General features: G+C 41.9%; 1 protein-coding gene across 12 annotated transcripts in view; it reads right to left on the bottom strand.

Annotated features, from left to right (window-relative positions):
- The window catches only part of ABLIM1 (actin binding LIM protein 1), a 254,075-nt gene that overhangs the window by 31,750 nt on the left and 195,489 nt on the right, over positions 1-26,836 (bottom strand). For 11 of the 12 annotated variants that reach the window (XM_039871135.1, XM_039871139.1, XM_039871132.1 and 8 more), the window contains 4 exons: positions 17,226-17,313; positions 14,275-14,333; positions 2,869-2,946; positions 2,030-2,185 (listed from right to left, as the gene is read on the bottom strand). In XM_039871135.1, the coding sequence (XP_039727069.1) occupies positions 2,030-2,185; positions 2,869-2,946; positions 14,275-14,333; positions 17,226-17,313 (381 nt within the window). Of the gene's footprint in view, positions 1-2,029; positions 2,186-2,868; positions 2,947-11,739; positions 11,824-14,274; positions 14,334-17,225; positions 17,314-26,836 lie in introns of all 12 variants that reach the window. The other variant, XM_039871143.1, reaches the window with a different exon arrangement.

Raw genomic sequence — 26,836 nt, 5'->3', positions numbered from 1 at the left:
CCCCCAAACCCATAACACCATGAAACAATTCACTTCCTCCTTGCTTGTATGACTTGGACGCCAGGAAATTCTCGCCCACTTGGTCCAGGTCCAGCCCCTGTGCGCTTTGCTCAGGAATCTCCCTTTGTCCTTTATCCCCTGTGCGCTCTCCAGGGCACAATGGCAACGGAACCACCCAGGCCTGCCGACCTGCACTTGAGAGCTGCCACGGGTGCAGCTGACCACTAGGTGGCACTACATGAAAACAGATACCACTTCCTGACCTGTGGACCCTTTCAGTTCAGAGCTCTGCTCCGGAGTAAAATCCAAGTTGGAAAATAAGTGAAAAGAATAACATATATTATAATTACAGATAAACATAAATACAATCATAAAACAATAAATATTATATATAATTGAGAACCACCGAAACAAAATCACCACATTTTCATGCCTCTTCTTCATACGCGACCTCAAAGCCCCGTGTGGATGTTACGGATAGTTTCCAGCATGTTTTAACCTTGGCTGAACGCTGATTTTGGACTCTTACTTGAGTAACATCTACGTGATGGACTCTAATCAGTCTATGGATGACTCCAGTTTAAAAAATAAAAAGGTAAAACTTTTTAGAGTGTGTTGAATAGGCCAGGGAAAACAGAGCCCACGAGACTGGGGTAGGAAGTGACAACAGGGACTTTCAACCTGGAAAGGGGACAGGGGTGGGGACACTCCAGGGGCTGAGAGGCAGTTGGTCCAGCAGCAGAATGGGTCTGCTGGGAGAGCATGAATAAGCCCCAAGAAGACAAGTACCAATGATGGTAGTAGCTGTCATTTGCTCAATATTTACGAGTCTGGCTCTCTGCTAATTGCTTTTATAGGTTAGTTAATATAGATTAACAGATAATAAATTATCTAGATATTATGTAGACATTAACCTTTAATTGACAGTTTATTTAATCCTCACTAACACACCATGAGGAAGATTCTGTCATTAACCTATCTGTTTTACAGATGAAGGAACTAGGATCAGAATGGATGTCACATGGCCAAAGTCACACATCCAGCATGTGCAGTCCCCAGGCTGAGCTCTGGTAACTTGATTCCACAACCCTGGCTCATACTCCTGTACTATACTGTGATGCCATTCTTTCTGTTTTTTTCTAATTTTACACACTCTATCTATCTTACTATGCTAGAAACTGCAGATGTCAAAATTTAGGGAGTGTACTTTCTCTCCTCATGATCTCAATATAGTTCAGCTTGCCCCAAGACCAAGACCACCCCTGCCCACACACACACAAACCCCTCCTTCCCTATTCTCTCTGCCCAGCTCACAGAATGAATCTCCCCTAACAACTGTGGCTTTCTTCTGTAGGTAAAAAAAAAAAAGGGGCGCTGTAATAAATCACAAATCCCTAACTGGACAGGTCACGGAGGGTAGTGATGCCCGGACACATAACGTCTTTAGTAAAAGGATTATCTTTGTCTGAAGCCCCGCCCATTGTTTCTGTGCATCTAGGTTCACACACCTTTGAAATGCCTCCTTTCAGACCCCTCCTTCTAAAGCGTGAGCCTGTCATCCAAACCCCACCTTGCTTTCTCCCACCCTCTGGTAATCTTCCTTATATTCATTCCCTCCTAAATTTCAAATGCATAAAAGCAGCTGTAAAACTTATTCTCCGGAGCGTTGGAGATCTTGCTCCCTGGCATATGTCATCAGTTATGGCTCGAATAAAAACTCTCATAAAAATTCTCTACAGGTTTGGATGTTTCTTATGTAAACATCTCTCGGCATGCAACCTGCTAGAACGCTTATTCATCTTTCACTTGTTTTCTGTGTGGCTGTTCTGCTCCCCATCTCTCTGTAACCTCCCGAGGAAAGGGACAGTGGAATAGGTTTTTGAATACCTCAAAGTGCCTGGTCTGGAAGGGTGCAAATAGGGTGCAATCAAAAGGGCCCTCTGACTTATTTGGACTTTAACCGGTCGTTCTTACACAGGTAACCAAGAGAAGTAAGCTGTACAACTCACAGCTTCCAGGAGTTTATTACCTCTCCCAGGCTCTGTCTCTCCTGTTTGTCATCATAGCCTGAAGTGTAGAAAGGCTCATAGGTAATAAGATCTGGACGTTCAATATCATAAATTGCCTTGACCTTGGGAATGGCTGCTAAATCCTTGTACTCCAGGATTTCATTGTCCACTTTTGCCTGGCAAAGTTAAACAGAAAGAAAAGTTATTCAGCAGTGTCATTTCTTTGGGGAGCTACTATTAAACTAAAACACTTTGCTTGGCAGAGGCAAACTCTTTATTAGACAGTTGCCCATTTATACCATATGTTAATCACATTTAAAAAAATAAGTCATCATAAGCTTAGGAAAAAGTCTACGTAGAATTCATCAAGTAGAGAAACCTGTACACCTTCAGGATAATTTCCTAAATATATTACAGAGAAAGAAAAGCTCAAACAGATGGTCAAAATATCCGCCCAGATGGCTGAAAACAAAAACTGCATGTTTAATAAACTAAATATTTAAATACCTTTGTGATAGAATTTAAGAACATTTACTATCAGTATAATAAAGCATATAATTAATCCCCAAATATCTATATGCAAGTTAGGTGCAATGATTTTTTAAAGTCCTGCATCATATTACTATATTTTATGGGTCATTTACTTGATCACTCCACTGATGGTTACAGTCACCTATAAATTTAATTACCTGAAGGAAAACATGATAGAGAGAAGGCTAATGTACAACAATGAAAACTGAATCCCATAACAGAAATAGAAATCATTTGGGATTATTCTGGTTTTGGATTACCTACTCCGCGATTATCATCTGCTACCTTACCCGTCCCAGAAATGTCTTTTCGGGAAGTAGATACTTACATAGATAGTGTGGCCTGGGGAGCCAGGGATGCTGGAACCTGTTCTAGAATAAATGCTTTCGGATGAAGTCCTGGTAGGCTGTAAAATAAACAGCGACTTGTAAGATTTCAGGCCATGGCTTCTGAATCGAGACTGGCCTAAGTCCCTAAGCTTTACTAAAAACTGAGCTGGTGAAAAGAACAAAGACGAGGGACTTTTCCGAATAAGGGAAAATAGAACCTAGAGAGAAAGGTAAATGAGAACTAGTTGTACAGTCAGCCTTGAAAATGCATTTGTGGCTTTTCTTTCTATCTCTTCCTTGTTCCCTACGAGAGCTTCTGGCTCTACCTTCAGGCACGTTTCTATCTCCATTGTCATAATCCCCAGTCACCACCTCTGCTCGTTTGGACTACTGCGATGTCCCCTCCTCTGTGGGTTTCCTGCCTTCATTCTTGTCCTCTTTGAATCTACATGGTACCCAGTGGCCAGAGAGATCTTTTAAGAATATAATTTAGATTGTCTCCTTCCTGCTTTGGCTTCAGTGTCCACTTAGAATAAAGTCACAACTCCCAGGGCCTCAGGATTTTGTCCTTGCCTTCCCTCACACTGTCACCCACAAGCCACCATCACTCGTAGAACACGGAACATGTCCCCGTTTTCAGGGCTCTAATCCTTGATGCTCCCTCTGAAATGCTCTGATCCATTTTACTTGGTTGATTTTTTTTCCTCCTTCAGTCTTGGCTTAAATATCACCTCCTCCAAGAAGCCCTCCCTGACCTTTCAATCCAGAGTTGGTTCACCTTGTTATTTTCTTTCGTAGTGTCATTCTTATTTTTTCCTTCATGAACAAAATTTATGTCCATATTTATTGTTTCCTTCCATCATGTCTTACCTCCCTAACTTTAGTTATGATCTCTGCCCTTATACGATTTATTTTTTCAGTGTATGTGCCCAATGATTTACACAGGTACAAAGAAGACATAAATACTTGTGGAGAGAATGAGCTAGAATTTGTGAATTTTAAACGAATACTAAGTTTGTGGATACTTGACTCATATTAAGTACATGACTTGAGCCTAACCACACACACAGTCACTGAGGTGAGGTGAGGTGAGGTTAGAGGTCAGCCGCTGGGGAAGATACAAGAAACTGGGCTTCATAATATAAGCTTTGAGAACCCCAACAATGAGCAGTGGTGACAGGAGCAGGGGGAAATGCATAAACTAGGATTCACTGCCCCCTATCTCTGCTTGGCACATTCTGGAAAGTTCTGCCAAGAAAACCAGAGGCCTGGTCTTTTGCTCCCCAGCATGCAGCTATTCCTTGGAGGGGATATTTGATTATTCTACGTTAGGAATAGAACCTTTTCCTCATTGGTACTGTTTCTGCTGATACTTAGCACCTTGAATATGCATGTAGCCGAGCCAAAAGAGCCTCTAAAATCAAGGATGCTGCCTCTCTAAGTCATTCACATCTGAAACAAAGAAAGCCAACCCACTGGGCCAGTTAGAGGCAGGCAGTGATTACATTCGCTCTAACAGGAAGAATTCACTGGAGGACTGTGACCAATCATCTCAGCTGGTGTCCCTGGTGTCTTCGAGATACCAGGGTGAAGGAGGTTGGGGAACCCACACTGCACGAGCAGAGCTGTGCCAGGCTTATGGCTTCTGGCCAAGACCTGCCACACACAAGTACTTTCCTTCTGAAGTTCCAATTTTCCAATCATGGGCATATCTCAGTATGAGAAAATCCCCAATTCTGAGTACATTGAAAGGATTCACATAATAACACTATCAAAAAGTCCAATTCCTTGATCTAATACTTAATCAAAATAGAAGTGACACAACCAAAGTTCAGGCCTTCTTTAAAAAAAAAATGCCACATCTTAATAAAGTTGAGCCAATACCCACCTCTGTGGGATAATAATTAACTATAGGTTAATTCTCATCTTCAAGTGGCCAGGAGCTAGTATTTGCCAAACCCAATATCAAAATGAAACCTCTTAAGTAACAACAGAAGAATGTTTATAGCAGCTAATGTTTATTGCCCACTTACTATGTGACAGGCCCTGTGCGGAGTTCTCAGGCATGATCTCATTTAATCCTCTCAATAACCCCACGAGGTAGGTGCTGCTATCAGCTCTATTGTATAGATGAAGAAAAAGCATGCATGCTGTAAGCCACACAGGGAGACAGGTGTCACGATCTGAACCCTAGAGACAGAGCCCACGCTCTTAATCCCTGCACTAAAATTTCCTCCATGTCGTAAGGTAAGTGTGACCATACACTTCCCAGCAACATAGCTATGGGACAAAGAAGGTGAAAAGAAAAATATTGAGCTCGACTAGCAGAAAATGGTGCCTGCAAACTCAAAATATGTTTATTGCCTTTGGCTTTATAAGAACACCCCGCATTTATAAGAACGAGCTGTGTTGGGGTGGGGTAGGAGACGGTGCGGGACAGGAGGACATCTTCAGTTACTGCTGTTGCTATGACAATGGCCTATTTTCATTAACGAGCAGCTAGGACACTGTGCGAACAACCAAGTGCACACCGAGTTTTAGGGTCTCTCCCACATGAATCATCCTGATTTTGCCAAACGAGGGTGGGGATGCTTTCGGCCTTTCTTCTCACGATGCACCGGGGGGTGGGGGGGGGCGGGGTTGGCTCCGAAGTGTTTTGTTCTCTCGTGTACTGTGCTTGCTCACAGCTGGAGAACGATGCGAGTGCATGTCAGGAAGGGGCCTTTCACGCTCTCTTCCAGGGAAGAAAAATTCCACGGAGAGGAAAGGTCTCTTGGCTGCACTAGCCTCTTTCAGCTCAGTCTTCCTCCACCTCCCTCCTTCACTGGATCAGAATATCCTGTGGGTTATGCAGGCTTTCTCAGAACGTTTATCCGGTTCATTTACAGGATAATGCTGGGCTAAAGGTTTTAAGAGTTATCTAACAATGTGAATTTTTGTCAAGTCTCATTTGAGTCTTTTAAAAGTTTTCAGATTTGGATCACCTCTAATTTGCCTACCCCTGCCCTGGGTTCTCTGATTCCACAATAAAGATTTTAGGTTTTTAGAATTAGACAGTTTTCAAAGTCAAGTCAGTGTTCACCAAACCCGCCCGTGCTCTGGCTCTTGTTAGAGGTATCACTCCGCCATGTGCGTCTTCAGACCTCTTAGCGTTCCTGGAGAAATGCTCAAGACGTCTCTTGGAGACTCAGAAGCTGCTCTTTCCTTCACTGCAGTCACCACTGTTTGCTTCTGCTTCCCTCTGACCTCCGAACCTTATTGTAAAACTGACTTCCACAGGTATCTTGTTTATGGGTTGGGTTACATTCTTGCTTGCCTATTTTCTTACAGTAGTCCTTCTCAGTTTTCCTGTCTAACATGAAATAATGGGATAAAACACAACTCTGTATAATATAGTGTAAAAGGCTGGCTTGGGAGTCAAATAATTTATTCAAATCCTGGCTCTACTGGTTGTATGCCAGTACGGGACTTTTACATTTTCTCCTCTCTCTCTTTTTTCTTTTGGCTTCCTTGGGCTTCAGCTTCTCCATTTACAGAGTGGAGGAGAGGGTACTAACAACCACTGCTTCATAGGGATAAATGGGACAATACAGATAAAGCTACGAGCACACCTGTTTGACACGGGCCAAGTACCCAGCATTTTCCAGACATCTGGCATCAGGCAGGTCATCTCAAATACTCAAGGACAGCACTGCCTCCTTTTGCCTCTTATGACGGTCCTTTCAAACGTGAGCTACAGAGACTGGACTTCGCTACACACTTGGATGCCTTCCTATCAAACTCGGATGTGTTAAGTAATTTATCACAGTAGATGGGGCAGCAGCCCCACCTGGAGTTGACAAATGTCCTTCCCCTTCCTGAGAACTCCATTATGAAGTGATTCTGTATACTCCCGAGACACTGACTTCCTGCTTAGGTCTCTGCTCTGGTAATTAATGCCCTTCCATGCTGTGCGGTGAAGACCTCGGACAGGCCTGTCTCATCTGCCAGGACGATTCCTGGTTTGCTGCCTCTTGACCTGTGCTCAAAGCTTAAACAGCGCACATGGATCGTCTGCTTTTTGTCACATTCCCTAATGGCTCTTGAAGTGTATTTGCTGACCCAGCAGAGATTAGAGAGGACCCTCCCTTATAAAGATAACAAAAATACTTTTAAAACCAAACTGTTTAATCTCAAATATTTGGAATTTTATATTTCAATTCCAAACATGTAAATTCTAAACATGTTGACTGTTAAATGAATGTGATTATTATTAAAAGAACCCCTTTTTATTCTTCTAGCTATATTTTCCCCCTAATTAATACATAACTTGCTGAGGGTCTCAAGGCTCAAGGTCTCCTCAAAAGACCCAGAGTGCTGTCTTCCAACAGAGTAGCTCAGATCCATTCTAAGTGAAACTCATCTTAACCTCAAAAGCAACAACTTACTGACTCACTTTCCCTCTTTCGAATCACACTGACAGTTTCTTCTTTACATTAATTCTAGTGTCACCCCATTGGGCTGTGATAACATTTTACTGATGATCCATATTCCCACAGATGATCTTTATGCACAATTATTTAATCTAAATTACTATTTCGACTCATTTGAATATCCAGGCTAACAACAGTGACCCAGTAATTATGAACTGAATTCAGTGACACAATGGGTCGACAGCCTTTGGTTCTGGACTTCTCCGTGAGAGCTACAGCTATGATGAACAAAATTATTCTCTTGCCTATATTATAAATAAAGATAAATTTTAAATATTTATTCTTAAAGGCATGCCCACTTCTGTAGAGACAGGAAACAAGGACCTGTGACTAAGCTGTGAAAAGCGAATGCAATTTGCTTCTTTTCCTTTAAGCACCTTTTCCTTCGTCCTTAAAGAAAAAACCAACGTGAAAGAACAGTGAGAAAAATTCAGTTCTTTGGTTAAAAAAAGTGGGGAGCAGGGGACGGGGGGAGGAGGCACATAGATATAGAAAGGACTATAGGCTGGCTGTGATCACTCAAAGTATTTTGCCAATAAGATTTGGCAAATGATTTAATCATTATTTTGGCAACAGGAGAAAAGAAGCTTTCAGTAAGAAACTTCTAGTTGTATCTATGGCTGTCCTCGCTCGATCTCTCCTGAAGAAGGGGTCCCTACGACCTACGTTTCTTTCCTCAGCACACCTTCACGTACACTCTTTTGATTTCAATAAAGGTTTTTATTTACCAAAAAAAAAAAAAAAAATCAGCAAAGAGAGGTCTCGCCAGAAGACGAGTAGTTCATTTCAATGGGAAAAAGGAAAAATCGCATTTGATCACTTAGAGTAGATGCTTAAAAATGTATGTCTTTTCATTTTCTGTATGAAATCTTAAAAGCAAAAACCCTCTAACCACATTTCACCCAGTTTCCCCTATGCCTTGACTTTGTCCATCTATCCTACTGTTCAGAAGGCACAGTCACAGAATGAAAATGACATTGAAAAGACCTTTTTATGTTTCCACTCCAGCTCTCATCATTCTTCAAATATTGACCATTAAAAAAAAAAAACAAAAAACTTACCAGAGTTCTGCCTGGAGAGTAAGCAGAGAAATGACATTTTCTATTTACTCTCAATTATGGGCCACCATGCACACCTGGTCCCTTCCCAGGTGAGTGCTGGAAAGCGCTCTGCTCCCATGGCCTTCCCCCCAGGAGCAGGATGCAACCACTACCTCTAATTTGCATTTGTCCAAAGCCATGCTCTAAGAAGGGAGACAAACTACAGGCAACTGGCAACCAGACTGCAAAGGTCTTATGAACACCTATAGGACAACTACTGGTATAAGGCGAGCGACACCTTATACGAAGTGCTGCTAAGGTTGACAGTACCTGCCTTGGGTTTTTGTTGAAGTTCACTAGACAAGGTGGTGATAATAGCTGTAGAAGAAGGAATACTTTTAAAATCTATATACATTCAATGTTCACTCCCAAGTCAAGGAAGCATGAAATCAACTCCTTTGGGAAAAAGAGTTCATGTTTGAGAGGAAGCAGGAGGGTCTTACGGGCACACAACCCCTTCTCAGGAGAGTTTCACAAATGCCACCAGTCGCTACTACAGCCAAGAGGCCTGGATGTCTTTCCAGCATGAATCGTGATACCTACTCATCCTGGTGAATCGTGAAGACCAAAGAGAATAAAATAGTCAAAGTGAAAGCTGGGAATAAAGCAATATGTATCGTGGCGACATGAACAATAATCAACCATATTATTTCCTTTCTAGACATATATAAAGCCCTACTTAGCTTTTAAGAAATATACACACTGTATTTGGTATATTACAGGTTTGCAAGCACATATGTTTTAATCGGTGAATGTTAGTTTCAAAAGAAAAAAATCTCACACCCATTTTGTATGGCAGCCCTTTCATGCTCTAGGCTCCAAAGACACAGCAGAATGGCTCCCTTTTTAGAATGAAAGCAAGTGATTCACTCGGATTATTACGAACTTGGTCCTGGGAATAGCATGTGCTTTGTCCACAATAAATGGCGACAGGAATTACAAATGCTCACTGCTGAGTTTTACCTATAGACACAATTTGCTGTTCATATAAAACTCTTCCAAGTGAGTAAAACTGGAGTACGTTTTTCTTAGGTAATTCTATTTTAATCATTTTCTTTTACCTGTAATTCGGCAAGACGAAAGAAGGAGTGATTTTAGAACATAAGGAATAAAATGACTTTCCTCCACAACAAAACCAGGGCTAATTTCTGGGGGGTAGAGTGCTGAGTGGCCTTGCAAGGAACACAGTCAGTTTACCTAATAACTGAATGTGTCTGATACTCTCTGGGGAAATGAGTTAATTACTATATAGGCTGCGGTATTTGAAAAAATCAAAATGTCTGTGTAACTTGAGAATCGCTTTAGAGTGTTCAGGCTTCTTAAAAGTTCTGGTGAGCTGTTCTTCAATGGCCAATGGGTGAAGGAGACTGTGTCAAATGCCCCGTTTCCTTTGCTAGGACCCAAGCTGTTTACAACTTCCTGCGACGAAGAAGCCACAGTTGACTTCACTGATATTTACGGCTGGATAATGGGGATCAGATGTCCCTTTTGAACGGGATAGAAGGAGAGATGTTATTAAGGACAGATTCTCTCTCCCTCTCTCTCCTCTAACTCACCACTTCTCAAGATGCCCCACCACGTCTTCTTAAGCGTCTGGAGCAAACCAAAATATTCGCTCGGTATTTTTCGTCAAATCATGAAAATGCATCAGTTGATTATAGCCTTAGGCTATAAAATAGCCTATAGTTGGTTATAGCCTTAGGCTATAAAACAGGACACTATTTGAATGATAAAGTATCGTTTTGGGGGGAAGACCCCAAAAACTATTGGAGAAGCAGCTTCTTGCCAACTGTCCCCACTGAGCAACACAGTGGGGACAATTTTTGGTTGTTCCGCTGAAGTCACGAGACTATCATCTCGCTTTATGTGAAAACTCTGCCTCTGGAGCTAAAGCTTTAAGATGGAGTGAAAATCATACGACAAATGCAAGTTGCTGTGTAACTCAGCTCATGGGCCAATATGACACACCTGAGGCCCGGGACCTGTGTAGTCTTGGGCTGACTCTGTCCTGCAGATGAAAAACTTAGGGATGTGATATCTAAAAGGTTTCTTTCTACTCTAAAACTCTATACTTTTAAACATCTTTCAAATCATTAGAAGGTAAAGTTTAAACTAAAACCCTTCTGAGCGTTAGTGCAGTTCTGGCTAGCACAGGAAAAAGACCGAAGCGCTGTGCTGTGACCTTGACTTGTCGGCAGAGCTACAAAATGAGTTTCATGTGGGCAAAGATGGGGTTGTGGAGAGTCACTTGTAATTTAACAGGCCAAGGTTTCAACTGATTCTCAGAGACCCCGAAAGAAGGGTTAGTTTGTGCCAAGAACCCAATCTCCTGCCTCAGTGCTCATCCGGGGAGCTGGCTGAATACGCTCCCCGCTCCTGCAGGGCACCCTCTTCCTTAAACACCATCAGACGGAGCCGGAGTTTAATGCACTCCTCATTCCGTCTCCCTAGGTTTCCCCCCTCCCCCCTCTCTCTCCCCTTATGGAATAGTGGAAAGAACTTGAGTTATGGACTCACAGGGACATGGGTTCCAATCCCAGCTCTTCCACTTAACCGGTGGGCTAACTCTGGGGGAAGTTACGTAACTACGATGTGTCTCAGTGTCTCCATCTGTTAAGTGGGAATAAGGACGGCCTTCTCATGGGCGTTCTTAGAAAGGTCAAATGCGAGTGTATGTAAATCTCCCGGCCTCTGCAGAGGAGCTGCCTGGTCTCTTTTGCTTCCTTTTCTACTTCACCACTTCTTTCTTGAGCTAAACCATTCCCTACCCAGGCAGTGCTTTCTTCGACTCCATGCTTTTGCTGTTCTCTTCCGGCGACCCCTGTCTCATCGTCTCGACACGCTCAAATCTCGTCCATCCTCCAGGAAGTGCCCCTTGAGACCCTTTCCCTCATCTGGCGTTTTTGGATCTATGTGATCCATATCCTGTGATATGTTTCTGTACCATTGCATAATTACTTCTCTGTCTTCTCTTCCCTACTAGTCTACGTCTACAGCCTCCAGCCCACACTATATCTGAGCGATGGCAAATATCTGTTCAATGAACAAACATGTGAACACAGGACCAAAGGGTAGCTTCTAACGTGCTTGCTTTAGCCACTGCTCTAAATGAAAACATCGATCAGAGAGGAAAACAGCCCAAATCGGAATGTGAGATGCGCTCTGTGGGGTGAGAAAAAGCATCTGCCTCTGCAGGAGCTGGAGTAGTTATGTGAAAAAAGCAGCACAGGGAGGAAAAGCGACAGAAGCCTGGGTCCGGGACAGCGGCTCCAAGCGTCAGCCTGGACACAGCGCCAACCTTCAGAGACGGAGACCGTCCTGTGCGTCGAATCAGACTTTTGGGATAAAAGAAATCGGATGATGAACGCTGAATGTTTGGTGGCTGCCATGAGACATGAAAAAAGGGAAGAATGAACAAAGAAATTACCTCAATTTAGAACACTATCCAAAAAAACAAACAAACAAAAAAACCTTTGAGAAAACTAATTTGATAGTAACACCAAGAGTCATTGCTTTGGTTGATGTGTGTGTGTGTGTGTGTGTGTGTGTAATGGCTATTGTTGTACATACTTGTAAGACGCCAAGACATGCAAGCTGAGGCCCAGGTTTAAAAGCACATTAACTGGTCTTCAAGCTACAGTATATTTACCTATGTTCCAAGCCCCCACTCCGACCTTTCCGTGATTCTGTTCCATTTATTTTGGCTCAGACATTCCATATGAAGAGTAAGGAGCCAGTGAAGCCACTGAGAGATGTTCTTTTAAAAATCTGTTGTTACAAACACCCGGTGAGTTCTTAAATATCAATAATGTGGAAAACTCAGTGGCATTGCTGAAAGACTCTTAAAACATTTTCATTTTGCTATGGTAACTGCACTAAAGTGACACCCAGTGAAAGGCCTGGAAATCTTGGCTCAAGATGTGTGATCTGTAGACACACCCTCAAGAGAGCACAAGACTTATTCCCTTTTTCAAAAACGGACTCCCCTTTAGATCCCACCACGTCAGCACGTACCCCACTTGGGTAAACTGGAATGTCTTCCCTCAGAGGTGCATCACACCCCTCACTGCTGCCTTCCCAAGGTGAATGAGCTGCGGGCTGACCTGGCCTCCCAAACGGTAAAGGCTGGCTTTAGAAGAGCTCTGGAATTCTCTGGAAACCTTCACTAAGGAAGAAAAAACAATAGCTCCTCTTGGCCAGAATGAGTGGAAGTATTTCACTAGCTGTTTTCATAAGCTTATCCAGAGAGTTCCATCGAGATGTGATCAAGAGTGTTGATGTGATCAAGATTTTTTTTTTTCATCATTTTAGTGACACCATCTGCAAATTCGAGCAATCCTTCCTTAAAGAGAAAAGACCACATTCCGTGCGGCCTGGCGTCATTAACATTCCTCTCTTTGTCTCCCGAAAGATTTCATAGGGGATGAAGTAAACGAAACAGTGATTATTCAAAAGACCAAAAGCAGCACTGTAGGGACAGTGAGTGTGAGCCACTGGCTACTTGGGTGGTTTCTGGGCAGCACCCCCAAATATATTGTGAATTTTACATTCTTATGATAAAAGTGACAATAAGCACTCTCTCTCATGTTCTAGTATTTTACAAAGATAACCCATTTCCAAAGCATCCATGGTTTCTCAGAAATCCCAGAATCTGGCACTCACGGGTGATGTTCCAGTGTGTGCCTGCTGGTCGCTGAACTGGAAGGTTATGTACACATGCTCAAGTTGAAGCTGTATGTCGAAACAGACACCAAAGCCAGCCTGATATTGGTGGGTAAATTCCTTTTCAGTTTGTCTTATCTTCACTCAACTATTCTGAGAAAAGTAGATTTTTTTTTTTCTGCTTAAAGCTACTACTGGGGTTATATACATTGCTAATGGCAGATCAAGAATAAATGAGACCACACTCTAGAGTCTGGCCGCCAAAATAAATCCGGTCCATTCTTTACGCTGAGACACCAAGCAGAATACAGTCAAACTCCAGTTTTTCCAAGGGAATCACTAAGTTAGCTAAACAGAGAGCCTGTGGGCTGTGGGATCTAGTCTGATTATTGCTTTGAAAAATACTTCACAGCCCAGGTAAAAACCTGGGGGCATCTGAACAGGATACAAATTATGATAATGACCTTACAACTGTGTACTGTTCTTCGCTTCTGAAACAGATCAAATGCTGTCATCTGGAGGTGTTCAGAGAATGGGTAAGACCAGGAGACGCTTTTAGAAATGAGAGAGAAATGGGGTCGATCCTTTTTGCCCTGGTGCTCAACATTCTAGGATAGTTACTAAAACATCTTGATGCTGAGTTAAGTTCTAAAACTCACCAGGATGCTTGCTCACACTGACACGTCTGGGCTCAATCATTATTTTCCCCAAAGGTTTTATCTGATAAACCATCAGCTTTTGAAGATGGCGGCTACTTGGTGAATTTGGATTTGCGAGGGCAGTAAAACGTACCAACAGCTGGGCACTGGAGTGGTACATTATGAACCAAGTGCAAAAAAGTCTGGCGAGGAGGCCACCGGATGTTGGACCTAGGACCTCATGAATCATTTTTTCTCATCTGTAGGGCTTGACGTTTCCCTCGAATGCTTTCGTAAGAATCCGACTAGTGAGGCAAGGCTTACTTTGTTCAACACAAGCAAATGAAACAAAAATCACAATCAATTTAAGGTAGGAGGGAATTTCCTTCCCTGGCCAAATGACCTTTCAACTTGGTCTCCTATAGAGAAAAGTCATAAAAAAAATGTCACCCAAATTCCAGCCCCAAGAACATCACTGTGAAACGTATGGCCTGCAAATACACCTTGCATCACGGCTGTAATTATTTCCTTACCCGCAGCTTCTCCTCCGTCTTGGTAGACTGCTTACAGTCGGGATGCCAAACGGTCGAACCTGTGAAGACACAGCACACGGCTGAGGGCAAGGGAAATGGAACGAAGCCACAGTGGTCTCAGAACTTCCGAGAGTGGTTTATATCCCTCTCCCCGGCACGGGCGTGTACGGGCGCTGTGCCCAAGTGAGCCGTGACCGCTCCAGATTCCCAGTGTCTCCCTCGTCTAGTCTGAGCTCATTCTGTAAAGGTCATAATTCCAGACCGGAGACCACTGACTGGGCACAAGAGTGTTTTGTGCTTCCCATTAGCTGGGTTTAATTTCAGAAATATAAGCCATCGGCCATGTTTACATAACATCAAAACAACCAAGCAATTCGGGTGAGAAAAGTAATGTCAAACCAGATAGTCTACATCCAGAAGCAAAACTCAATGAATATTTTTAATCCAATTACACATCGTCACCTACACAGATATGGGCAATCAGGCCAACTAATAGAAAGGTTGGAAGTTACATGACAAATCCACCCTTTTAATTAAGTAAAAGAAGTCTTCACTTTTACACTCATGAAGCTACTACTTAAGTGTCATGTTCTGTTCCTGAGTCAATGCCTCATTTTCTCAGAGTATGAAGCACTTCCACGGATGGTATGAATATATCAGAACTAAGCAAAACACCTACCTCCAGGAGGAAGCTCTCATCTCGTGAGAATCCAAGCCAGCCTATGTGATTTTGTATGCCTAAATATGTGTCCTTTATACAATTATGGATAAGACCTAGATGTAAGTCCTATGTTCACATAAGGGTATGTCCGAACGTGGCGATGGGCAGGAGAACTAGAAGGAGTACTTGAAAAGACTAAGCAAATAAAGTTACCAAGTGGAAAGCAGTGAGTAAATGACATGAATTTAATAAAAGTCTCAGTATGACTATTAGGCTTTCTACATTTTATTGTCGAAATCTTTAACTCTCCAAGCAGCAATCTGCGTGTGCTTGAAAGACAATAAATCAAAATAATTCTTGAATTATTTTATACCACTGAATTAAAATCATATTAAATTAATGACAAGGGAAATACATTTCATATCGGATACTTTAATCCCTATTTAACAATCATTTCTATCTTGCTTAACCCAGAGCCAAAAAAAAAAAAAGAAAATCAAACAAACAAAAATCAGACAGACACACAATCCCATCAGCACTAACGTTTACTCTGAGGCTGGCTACAAATCACAGGAAATGATCTCAGCGCAGAGCCAAGGCCCTCGGGGTCGGGCCCAGGAGCAGCGTTTGCTGCAAAGCTTCTACTGAGTGGGAGTCCTTGGCCAGGACACCGGGTTTGCACACAGTGTCACACTGTTCTCCAGGGGTCAGGCACACACGGAATGTGTCACAGAGAAGTTAGATGCCGAGGAAGATGAAACCGCTCATTCTTCAAGGATGTGCCCGAGAGGGCAAGCAAAGAGTACTGAAACCCAAGAAAAGGCGTACAGTAATCCCTGGGAGCCTGGACGTGGCCCACCTGGACGGACAGCTGGTTACCTGCAGTGGGAATGTACTGCATTCGTGCACAGCCGGAAATCACTCTATTGAGGTGAAGGTGCAGAGCTGCACCCAGAGCCTGAGTCGCAGTTCCTAGCAGACGCAGGGTTGACAGGCACTCTCGTGTCTTTGAGTGCTGTAATTGACACACTAAAACCTCAAACAAAGCCTGGAAACCAAATGAAGAATAAATCTGCTCCATTCTGAAAATGCAAAGTGACACCTGCCTATTGCTACTGCAAATTTACAGCTTGTCCTCAGGGAACCGTGTCACGAGGCCACAGATTCGGGTTCTTGTCACTTGTCTTTATTGGACCTTGCAGAATTCAGTGATTTTTTTTTTTTTAATCATAATTTTTGAAAGGGATCATTCTACAGCTAAAAGGATGTTTGGGTGGTTAATTTCTCAGATATCTAGTGTGTTTCAGGGGAGAGTGGCTGAAGCTTTGCTTTCATATTCCAGGGTAATTTCTGTAGATGTTTCTTGGTTGCATAAAAAAACTGACAGCAAAACCAACCATTCATTAAAAATACACATAGTGTTATGTGCAGAGAGAAAGGGAGAAATGACATGCGAAGGAGATGAGACCCAGTAATTACCAAAGTTGAATGAGCAACAGCTCTTACAGCTCCTGCTAATTTTACTGATAAGCCCTTGTCTATTTAATGATGCTTTCACAGCTAAAAATAGTAAATGCTTGCACAGATGGTACTGTTTGACTGGAAAAGAATCTTTCCCTAAAGCCTCTCCGGGAAGCTTCAGAATTTTAGAGGAGACAAAAACTAGTCAGAGTTGTACACTGGGAAAATTTCTCAAGATTATTTTCAATTAAAAAAAAATCTAATGGCTCCTTGGTAATGCCACTAGAAACTTCTCTATGTCTCTTACAGGGACTTCAGGTGTGCTCTAATTCTCTCTTTCAAAATGAGAGCTATGTCATCTTACTAAGATGAAATACATCTGTGATGCAATTCACTATGAGACTTTCTTTTTCCTGAAAGCCTGGTTAAGAGCAAGATAGTGAAAGGGAGAAAGACCAAGCAGCTATCCAATGAGCAGCATTCTCTGCGATATGTTATTTCCCAAGCACATTCATGGAAAGGGTGGGAGGAGATGTTCCTCATCTTCCTCTTGCCTTAGGTCCAAAGCATCAAACATCCAGTCCTATTCAACATTCCAGCAGCAACACTTTCATTTGCTAACAGCCTTGGGGGCTCACTGCCAGCAAGTCAATTGCTTGGCTGATTAAAACTAACTGATGAGGTAACTTCTGGCCACATTCATTTTGGATCCGAATAGCCTTGCAGCTAATGAAATGCCTCCTTCTCTATAACAAATAAACAAGCAAACAGAGCAAGGTTTCCTTTCCCCAGGTGGAGAGAACTTATTGGGTTCTTGAGTCCATCTTACCTTGAAGATACATTTCCTCTCCTTCTGTGAACATCTGGTTGCATCTGCTGCATCGTGCACAGCTGGGGTGGTAATGTTTGTCACCTGCCTGCAAGAAAGAGATAGGGAACATTTAGTCTACTCTGGTCATGCCTCCAGCCTCTTTTCTGGACTTAGGATTTGGAGGAAAAAAGAAGCCAAGGCAGGAAAAATAATTGCCCAATTACCCAAACTTCCTATACCAACAGCCCTAGAAGCTGAAGCCAGCACCACTGGAATTTGGAGGGTCTCGAAGACCAGCTAATCATGCCTGTTATGAAGGGGCCGCCTTGCCTCTTATGGTTTCTGCCTTTCATTTCTCTCTTGGCTTGTGTTCTCCTGGATAGTAACACACCACATGCCTGAGATGAGTCTGCTCCATCTCCCTCCCATCTCCCTCCCCTCTGCCCCCCCCCAAAAAAAACCCATCTCAAAAAACATTAACCTATGAACTGATGTTGGAGGCTAATGATGGTTTGTAGTAAAGCAATAAAATGAAAGGATCCTATTAGCAGATTCTTGTTTTCTTACCTAAACAGTCTGAAAATAATCAAATCTACCTTATTTACATCAAGATGAGAAAAACCACAGTAAAATATATCATCTACTGCTTTATCTCAAAAGGAGCCCAAATTCTCTTCTATGCTGCTTACAATGATCTTTGGCCAAAGTTTTATATTAATTGTTTTCTACAGAAGGGATTTTACTGAGGTGGCTCTGCATTATCCATGGGCATTCTATGTTCCTAAATATGACAGATGCCATCGCAGCAGGTGTTGACTTTCCCAAAGCAAAATGTCACTGGTCACAGGGATGATTCTCTAGACAGGTGCCAAGTCACATTAGATTCATGCTCCAAATACATGCCTGACAAAACGAAATATTTTTGTTGATAACTCAGCAAAAAATCTTACCACCTAAACATTCTCATATGTACTCTGTAATTAAATCATTTTATCAATCGATTGTGAAAACATTTATTTTGTAATAACCATATTTAAGGCAGTGCAGAGAGCCTAGAATTAGAAGTGGGTGTACCCTGAGCCTACAAGAAAGCTTCCCAGGAAATCAGAGGGCAGGCAGTGATTCCTTTCTCACACCCTCCTGTAGAAACTACAAATCTCACATCCTCCTGTAGAAACTACAAAAGCCACTTAGCAACCAGAGTGCGAGATGATGCTCGGCTACTCAAGATAATCAAGTGGAAAAAAACCTGAAGTCATTTAAAAGCCAGGAATACAATCTTTTCAGTGGTATCTGCCAGAAGATTCCAGAAGTGGTGCTCTTGTTCTTGTCTGCATGGTATGTTTATTCCCTCCCCCCACACCCCCCACCCCACCTTCGGGAGGCAGTGGGTGAGGGGAGCATAGGGAATGTCAACAACACAAAGTAGCTCCCTCCCTTAGGCCATCCAAGGTTCGATCTGAGTAAAAGGAGGCAGAGAAAAGATATTACTAAGTTCTAAACCATGTTGGCTCAGCTGGGATGGCAATGCTGGGAGGTTCCAGTCAAGACAATCTCTTGATTCTCAAGGAAAATGTAAGGGAAATAATTAAGGCTTCTTGATAGAAAGCTGGTGTAGTCTGCAGTGAAAAAGCACACTTCTCAGTAAGTTAGGAATAGGAAGAAACGTATTCGAGCTGAAAAAGTGATCCATCCTATTTAGTAGCACAATGTTAGAAGCATTCTCATTAAAGACAGGAACAAGGCAAGGCTGTATACTTTCACCAATGTTGTTCTACATTGTTTTAGTCCTAGCCAATGTGATAAGTCAAGAAAAAGAAATAAGTATAAAGGTTATTAATAAAAGAGTTCAGTCACATAGCTAGATAAAAAATTAACACATAAAAACCAATAGTTTTCCCACTCACTAGCAACATAAATTAAGTCAGTGTCACGGGAAAACAGGACCCCATTTGTAATAGCAACAAATTAACCTTTCAGTGCAAGATCTACATAAAGAAAATCACAGAACTTAACTGACTGATGGACATAAAAGACTTAGAGACACCGTATTTCTGGATGGGAGAACTAAATATGGTAAAGATATCAAGTTATATAAAATGAACCTGTTAATGCAATGCATTCTCAGTCAAGGTTCTCATAGGAGTTTCCTCTACAGAACTGGACAAACTAATTTTATACAAAGACATTTTTTGAAAAAGAGAGCAGCAATGAAAGGGGGATTTTCCCTTCCTGATATAAACAGTTATTTTAAGGCTGAAATCATTAAAGTACTTTAATTCTGGAGCAGGGGTAGAAAATAAGCCAGTGGAACAGAAAGGAGGAGACAGTTGCAAAGCCACACATACAAGAGAACCATGATAAAAGTGCTGTTTCGAATGAGCTGAAAACATAGATTTGATGAGTGGTGAGAACAATGGGTTTGCCACTTAGAGAAGTTACAAGACAGGAAGAAAATATATGCCACACACTTCAGACAAAAGATTATCATGCAGAACATACAAAGAACATCTTTAATAAAAAATAAACAGCAAATGGGCAAAATGCAATTTCTAGAGGAAATACAGATGACCCCCAAAGTAAAGAATTAGCTCAACCCCACCGGGAATCAGAGAAATGCAATTTGGGGAAAAAAAAATTGTTCTTCGTCAAATTGGCAAAGATAAACAGAAAACTAGTGTGAGGAAAGAGGCAATCTCACGCACTGTTAGTGAGCAAAATTCTTTTTGGAAGGCAACTTTGGAAATATTTATAAAAATGTGATATGTATATACTCCATGACATAAAAATTCCACTTCTTAAAGCTATCCTACAGAAATTCTCACACGTGCCCCAAAGCGTATGCACTAAAGACATTCAGTATTATATAAAACAGTAAAGAACAGTAAAGAACAAAGAAACAGAAAACAACCTAAATAAGAAAGGGGTTAAGTAAAATACTGAATCGTATGTAGCCATTAAAAGAATGAAGTAAACATATATGTACTTACATGGAAAGAAAAAACATCATGTGGAAAGAAAAAACATCATGTGGAAAAATACCGCCTATAACACAGTCACGGGGAGTAGTAGTCAAGAGTATGGAGACACTGGGGTAAGCGAGACTGGATTCAAACCCAGTTTCAGCACTATGTGGTCTTGTGATGGTGGCAATCTCTCTAAACTTCAGCTTCCACATCTACGAAATGGGTAGAATAACAGTATGTACCTCAGGTAGCTGAAGAGAGGACTAGACTAGCATACTGCCTGCATCTCCTCATCAGGCCTATAAGTCGGGCCCTGTTACTACTATTCATGTCAGAGACAACGCACGTGTATATATGTATATTGTTATCTTAGTGCATCCTGCGTGGAGAGGAGATAAGGAGAATGCACATCCATCGGTTTGCTGTGAATACCTCTTCAAAGGGAGGGAAGAGTAGTGAAGGCTATAATTTCCTTTGTATTCTTCCATATCGTTTCGATTCTTTACAACAAGAATGTATTTCGTGTTGCTGTGTAGTAAGAAAATAAAGACAGAGAGGAGAAAGAGTCTATGTCTCCTGGAGTCATGACATCCGGGTTTGAGTTTTTACCCCAGCCTGTACTAGAAATATGATCCTGAGCAAATCACAAACTCTTGGAACCTCTACTGCAAAGTAGAGATGATGATGTTGATGATAATAAAAATGAACATTTTTATTGTAATTATTCTATATCAGTCACTATTCTACATACTTCCTAAGTATTTAGTCATTTGTTTCATAATAACCTAATAGTGTAGGAACTACTATGATTCCCTGTTTTACAGGCGAGGAAGCTGAGGCTTAGCGAGGTTTAGTAACTTGTCTACGGTCACATGACGGGGAAGTGGTCTGGCTCTGGAGTACATGTTTTTTGTTTTTTGTTTTTTTTTTAAAACAAAGTGACCCCCCACCCCCCTGGTAAGTCTAGTACCTACTTGGCACCACACATAGTTATTACCATACTACTGACTGTATTCCGCACGGAGAACATGTTCTTAATGGCTACTATAACCAGTAACCATAACCATGCAGTACTCGACTGCTCTAACTACCTCACAGTGACACTATTAGGGTAAATGATCAAATGACATTTTGAAAATGGTGTGATACACTACAAATAATAATAGGAATAATAATGATAGGAATAACAATACAATAACCCTCCGCACAGAGATGATCCCAGTGCCATTCATAAAAAGAAGCTTGTTGGCGTGGCTTGGGATGCTGAAGAAAGCCTTTCTGAATGCTACCCTTTCCCAGTGACAGACACTGAGAGAGAACTGTCTTCTGTGAACTGTCACAGAAGGCAGATGGAAGATACAACAAGGCCCCAGGTGGCAGGGCTTTTCTCTACCAATCAGCAGCAAAAGCACTGCTAAGAACAATACCATCGTAATGCCAAGGACATCAGTCTTGACGCAGGCACTTGGTTCGTCCCACAATGCTGAACTTGTCAAGATTTCCAGTGAGCCAGAATCCAAGGGGAGTTTCACAGCCATTCAGAAGTCTTTGTTAGGTAGCAGTGCAGGCCTGGGGGGCCATGGGGCCAGGTGCTCAAAAATAAGCGAGCCCCTCCTTTGCATGCATGAGCCACCACATCTGTTTCATTTCTTCTTACATAGGCACCCGTGACGGTTCACAGACAAGCCCTGTGCACAGGGCCAGGAAAAGTATCAGAGCCGAACACGGACCTGGAGTCATATGCAAACTAACTGAAAAATGGATGTAGCTGAATCAAACTCATTTAAATTGAAGTCATTTTTAGAAGAAGGAAATGAATTTTAGATCATAAGCAAAATAAAAGACTAAATAGTGCCCACATAAGGACAGATAATTAACACACAACTCATTGTGGATAGGAGGTTTTTAGTTATGAACTTTTAAAGCACAGTGTGAGCTTTGTTGGGACAGGTGATCTCATAAGCAGGGGTTACCGGGTACCTGGCCCCAGGCCCACACCCTGACATTCTAGCTCTGCCTGAGCCCACGAGGCCAGATGTATCTCCTGGGCATGCCTGTCATCGCTAGTCTCCATCCATCTCTACCCATCTTTGTATGCTGCTGTTTAAAAAAATTACAACCTTATTTTCTTCATTTTCACATACTCAAAAAGCACATGTTAAAGTCTACGTTCTGGCTGACACTAAACTCTACAGACAATAAACAATTTGCCTATTTAGCTGAGTTTTGTAAAGCACCAGCCTACACATTCAAACTGCTAAACATTGCTTGCCTTTAATAGTGCCGATTAAGTCAGATTTGTGTGGTTGTAAGGACTATCTGGTTAATCTCTAAATTGAAGTATGAACTTTAGCGTCCAGGCTAGAATAACATTTGGCTACATACCACCTACTTTGGGGTAGGATTTGATGTAAGGCACCACATTTTTGATGAAATCTATTGTCTAGAAGAGCAGAAAGAAGTTCTGAACTTCTTGTGGAAGTGGGGTGGTGCGGGGGGGGGGGGTGTGACCCTGGAAAGGGCTATAATATTTGGAATCAGGAGATTTGGGTATCCTTCCTTAATTTGTTATCACAAGACCACAATTATGTCATTACTTACCCTCTCCAGCTCCAGGTACCTCATCTGTAAAAAGTGAAGGGCTGGACTACACAATTTCAAGTCCCATTCAGCTATAACATTCTAAGACTCTGTGAGAAATCCAGTACTTCTATAAGCTCGCATGGCAGTGTCAACAGAGAAGCAATTTGGGTAGAGAAAGGAAATTCTTGGTGGCATGGAATGGAGTTTAAGCAATGACCCCGCAGTGTCTGAAACCCAGGAGAAATGCTGGTGTCATGACTAAGCCCTGTGCCAGCTATAATAGGCTGCTGGGAGGACGAAAAGAGAACTGTAAATATAGACCCCATCCCTGATCAGATAATCTGCTTGTCTGATAATCTGCTTAACTCCTGGACAGCTGATTGTCCTTTTTAGTTTCTCTTCACCCCCTTTCTCTTGGGGTGCTCTCCTCCTGATGCGAACCAAGGAGATGTGGAAGATGGCCTTTGAGGTCAACCTTCGGCCATTTATAACTTAGGCCCTGCCTACTTCCAAAAGGGACCTGCAGATGCTTATCAGAGAAAGCCACGATTTAAAAACAATTGAACAAAAGCCTCAGAGGAAAAGAAAAATCAAAAGGCCCCAAAGTAAGACAAACATGTTTGTCGTGATCTGACCTTCTTAGTAGGAGAGAACAAAAGCGAAAACGGGCCACAAAAGTCTCACTGTATGAAAAAATGGCCACACACAATTGTCACTGGAGAGGCCAAGGTTTCCTGATTCTAAATTCGTGACAGGAATCAGAGGCTGAGGCTCTGCAGGCTCTTGCTCTGTGCCAGGCACTGCACCAAGGACATTAAGTGACCAGTCTCAAAACAGCCCTGTGAGGTGGATGCTATTTACAATCTTGTTCTACAAGCACAGAAACTAAAGCTCAAAGTGAACAATTTACCCATAGCCCTCAGTGCTTCCAAGAATTGGAGTTGGGCTTTCAGCCCAGGTCACCTGACTCCACGCCTACCTACGCTCGCTACATGCCTCCTCAAAGCACCAAAGGAATCCTCACAGAGGGATATCAGCTCTGAACAGAAAAACATCTTCCATGCTAATTCCACCGATGGCTAGAAATGTCCAAATAGTCCTTTCTCATATAGACCCTAGAGAAAAAAAACAAGGGTGTAGCACTGAAAGATAATTGAATGAAGTCATTTCCATAAAGGAAGTTAAACTATCAAGGTCTAGGTTTGAAGTCGGTTTTTTTTTTTTTTTTTTCCCAGAGCTCTCACTTGATTCAGAAGTGAGCTTCTGTTTTTTCATTTGATTCAGAGATGGTGTTAGAATACCCAAAGGAATAAACGAAATGCTTTCTTGCCCCTGAGACTCACAAACACAGCTCTGGATGATGGTGATTTCAGACTAAGGACATGCAAATGATCGCAGTCTGGTGTGTTGGTCTAGATTAGTTTTCTAAATATACTGTGCATATGCAACACCCAAGAGCCTTTTAAAGAATGGGTTTAAAGAATGATGGCCCGACGGTGAGAACCAGAAGTGAGCTTCTCTTTTTTCTTTTCATAAGCACTGAAATGAGTCTATGTAAAGCATCATGAACCGGGAAAACACCAGTCTGGGTGGTACTAAAATGCCAAACCTGATGGCACATGAGGAAACAAAGGAGTAACAGGGGTGTGTTGCTTACGTGCCAGGCGCAAGGGTGGGAAGAGAGAGAGAACCATGCGAATCCTCTGTTTCACTCCTGCAGGAAGGCAGTGTGGGGGCTGACTCAGCCTACTCTGCATTCGCTGTTTTCTCCCTTGAAGTGGGGGAGATTTCCAACATGACTGGACTGGCTTGATCTTCCAGTTGAACACTCACCTGTTCCAGGAGGCTTTTTTCCTGATGCTACATCCTGAACAGGCAGGAGAATGAGGGTGTGCCTTGGCCCAAAGTTTGTTTCCTGGGCAAAGGTGAATAAACCAGTCTGCTCAGACAGCTTTCACAAAGCCCAGAGAGCTCTACGTAAGTCTGTGCGAAGCCAACCTGCACAGATGAGAGCATCCTGCAGCCCCTCCACCTCACCAACTGCAACTCCTGCTTCAAACACGTGTGCTATGTCAGAGGGAGGGGCGGCAGCTCGTGTTCCCCAGTGAAGATGCACAAAATCGTGCTGAAAGAAACATATCACTGGCTTCCATTGTTCTGGTTTTCCTTGATCAGCTGCTCAAAATATAAAAGAGCACCAGTTCCCTTCTTTTAATAGGAGGTAAAGAATATAACAAATGGCCACATCCCAGAGCAAACGCACGATGATGACTTTTTGCAGATAGTTACTGCTTTCTCATCTCCTGCCAAGGAATAAAGTGCAAAAACTCTAACGCAGTCTTTGCAATTTAACAGTGCTATATAAATGTTATCTATACAGGTATGCCTTCTTAAAGGACTTAACCAGTCGCTCTAAACTGATCTATAGATTCAATGTAATGTCTCCTAAAATCCCAGCTGGTTTATAGAAATTGATAAGCTGATCCTACCACCTATATGGCAATGCAAAGGACCTAGGAGAATCAAAAAGTTTTGAAAAAGAATTGGATAAAGTTGGAGGACTTAAATTACCTGACTTCAAAACTTATTATAAATCTACAAGCAATTAAGACAGAATCATATTGGCATTGGAATAGACATACAGGTCAATGGAACAATAGAGAAAGTGCAAAGTAAGCCTATGCATTTATGGTCAATTGATTTTCAATAAAATGCCAAAGCAATTTGTTGGGGAAGGGATAACCTTTGCAACAAATGATGATGGGAAAGTTGGCTATCCATATCCAACTAAACCCCTACCTCCCACCACACACAAAAAGGAACTTTAAATGGATCATAGACCTAAATATAGAAGATAAAACTTCTAGACAAAAACATAGGAGAAAGTCTTTGTGCCCTTGGTTTAGGCAAAGATTTCTTAGATATCATACAAAAGCATAATCCATAAAAGAAAAATTGATAAATTGGATGTCATCAAGATTAAAACCCTTTTTCTCTTCCAAAGACATCATTAATATAGAAAGACCTGCGGCAGACTGAAAGAAATTTCATTTCTGCAAATCATATTTCTAAAACTGGACTAGTATCCGGAATAAAGAAATATTTCAACTCAATAATATGAAGCCAAGCAACTCAATTAAAAAATGGGCAAAAGATTTAATAACAGTTCACCAAAGAAGATACGTGAATGCCGAATAAGCACACGAAAATATTTCAAATATCATTAGTCATTAGAGAAATAAAACTAAAACCACAATGAAATACCACTACACACCAACTCCAATGGCTACATGACTATAAAGACTGACCATACCAAGCCTTGAGGAGGATGTGGAGAAGTGGAATCCATCCAGTGCTCGTGAGAATGTAAAACGATACGGCTCCTCTGGCAGCCTCTTTGGCAGTGTCTCAAAAAGTTGAACATTAAAATACCATGGGACCCACACTTCCACTCCTAGGCATCGCACTAAAGGAAATGATAACATATGTCCATGCAAAGACATGTATGTAAAAGTTCATAGCAGTGTAATTCCTAATAGCCCCAAACTGGGAACAATCCAGATGACCGTCAGCTGGTGAACAGACAAAATGTGGACCAAATAATGAAACACCGCTAAGCAACAAAAATGAACCAACTATTGCTACAACGTAGTTGAACCTCGATAACACTATATTTAAGTGAAAGAAGGCAGACACAAAAGACTACATATTTTTGATTCCATTTATATGAAATTTCTAGAAAAGGCGAAACTAGAGATATCAAATAGAGTGGTGGTTGCTGGGAATGGAGATGAGACTAGGATTAGGGGTAGGATTGAATAAATCAAATGGGAGATGGAAAAGTTCTAAAACTGCATGGCGATGGATAACTGCATGCACAATTGTATAAATGTAATGAAATAATCAAATCGTACACTTATAATGAGTGAACTTTATGGTACATAAAGTATTCTTTAATAAAGAGACATAAAAAAAAATTTTAAGTCATTGTTTCTGTCTTCAGAGGAATTTCTATTCTCTTTGTTTGTGAAGAGAAACTGGGCTGCAGTGCAATTATTAACTTTCCCAGGACCCTATGAG

This window comes from Pteropus medius, unplaced genomic scaffold (genome assembly GCF_902729225.1).
Source record: "Pteropus medius unplaced genomic scaffold, Ma_sr-lr_union100, whole genome shotgun sequence".
Taxonomy (NCBI): domain Eukaryota; kingdom Metazoa; phylum Chordata; class Mammalia; order Chiroptera; family Pteropodidae; genus Pteropus; species Pteropus medius.
The sequence above is the reverse complement of the archived record's forward strand: the minus strand, read 5'-3'. Positions and strand labels throughout refer to the sequence as shown.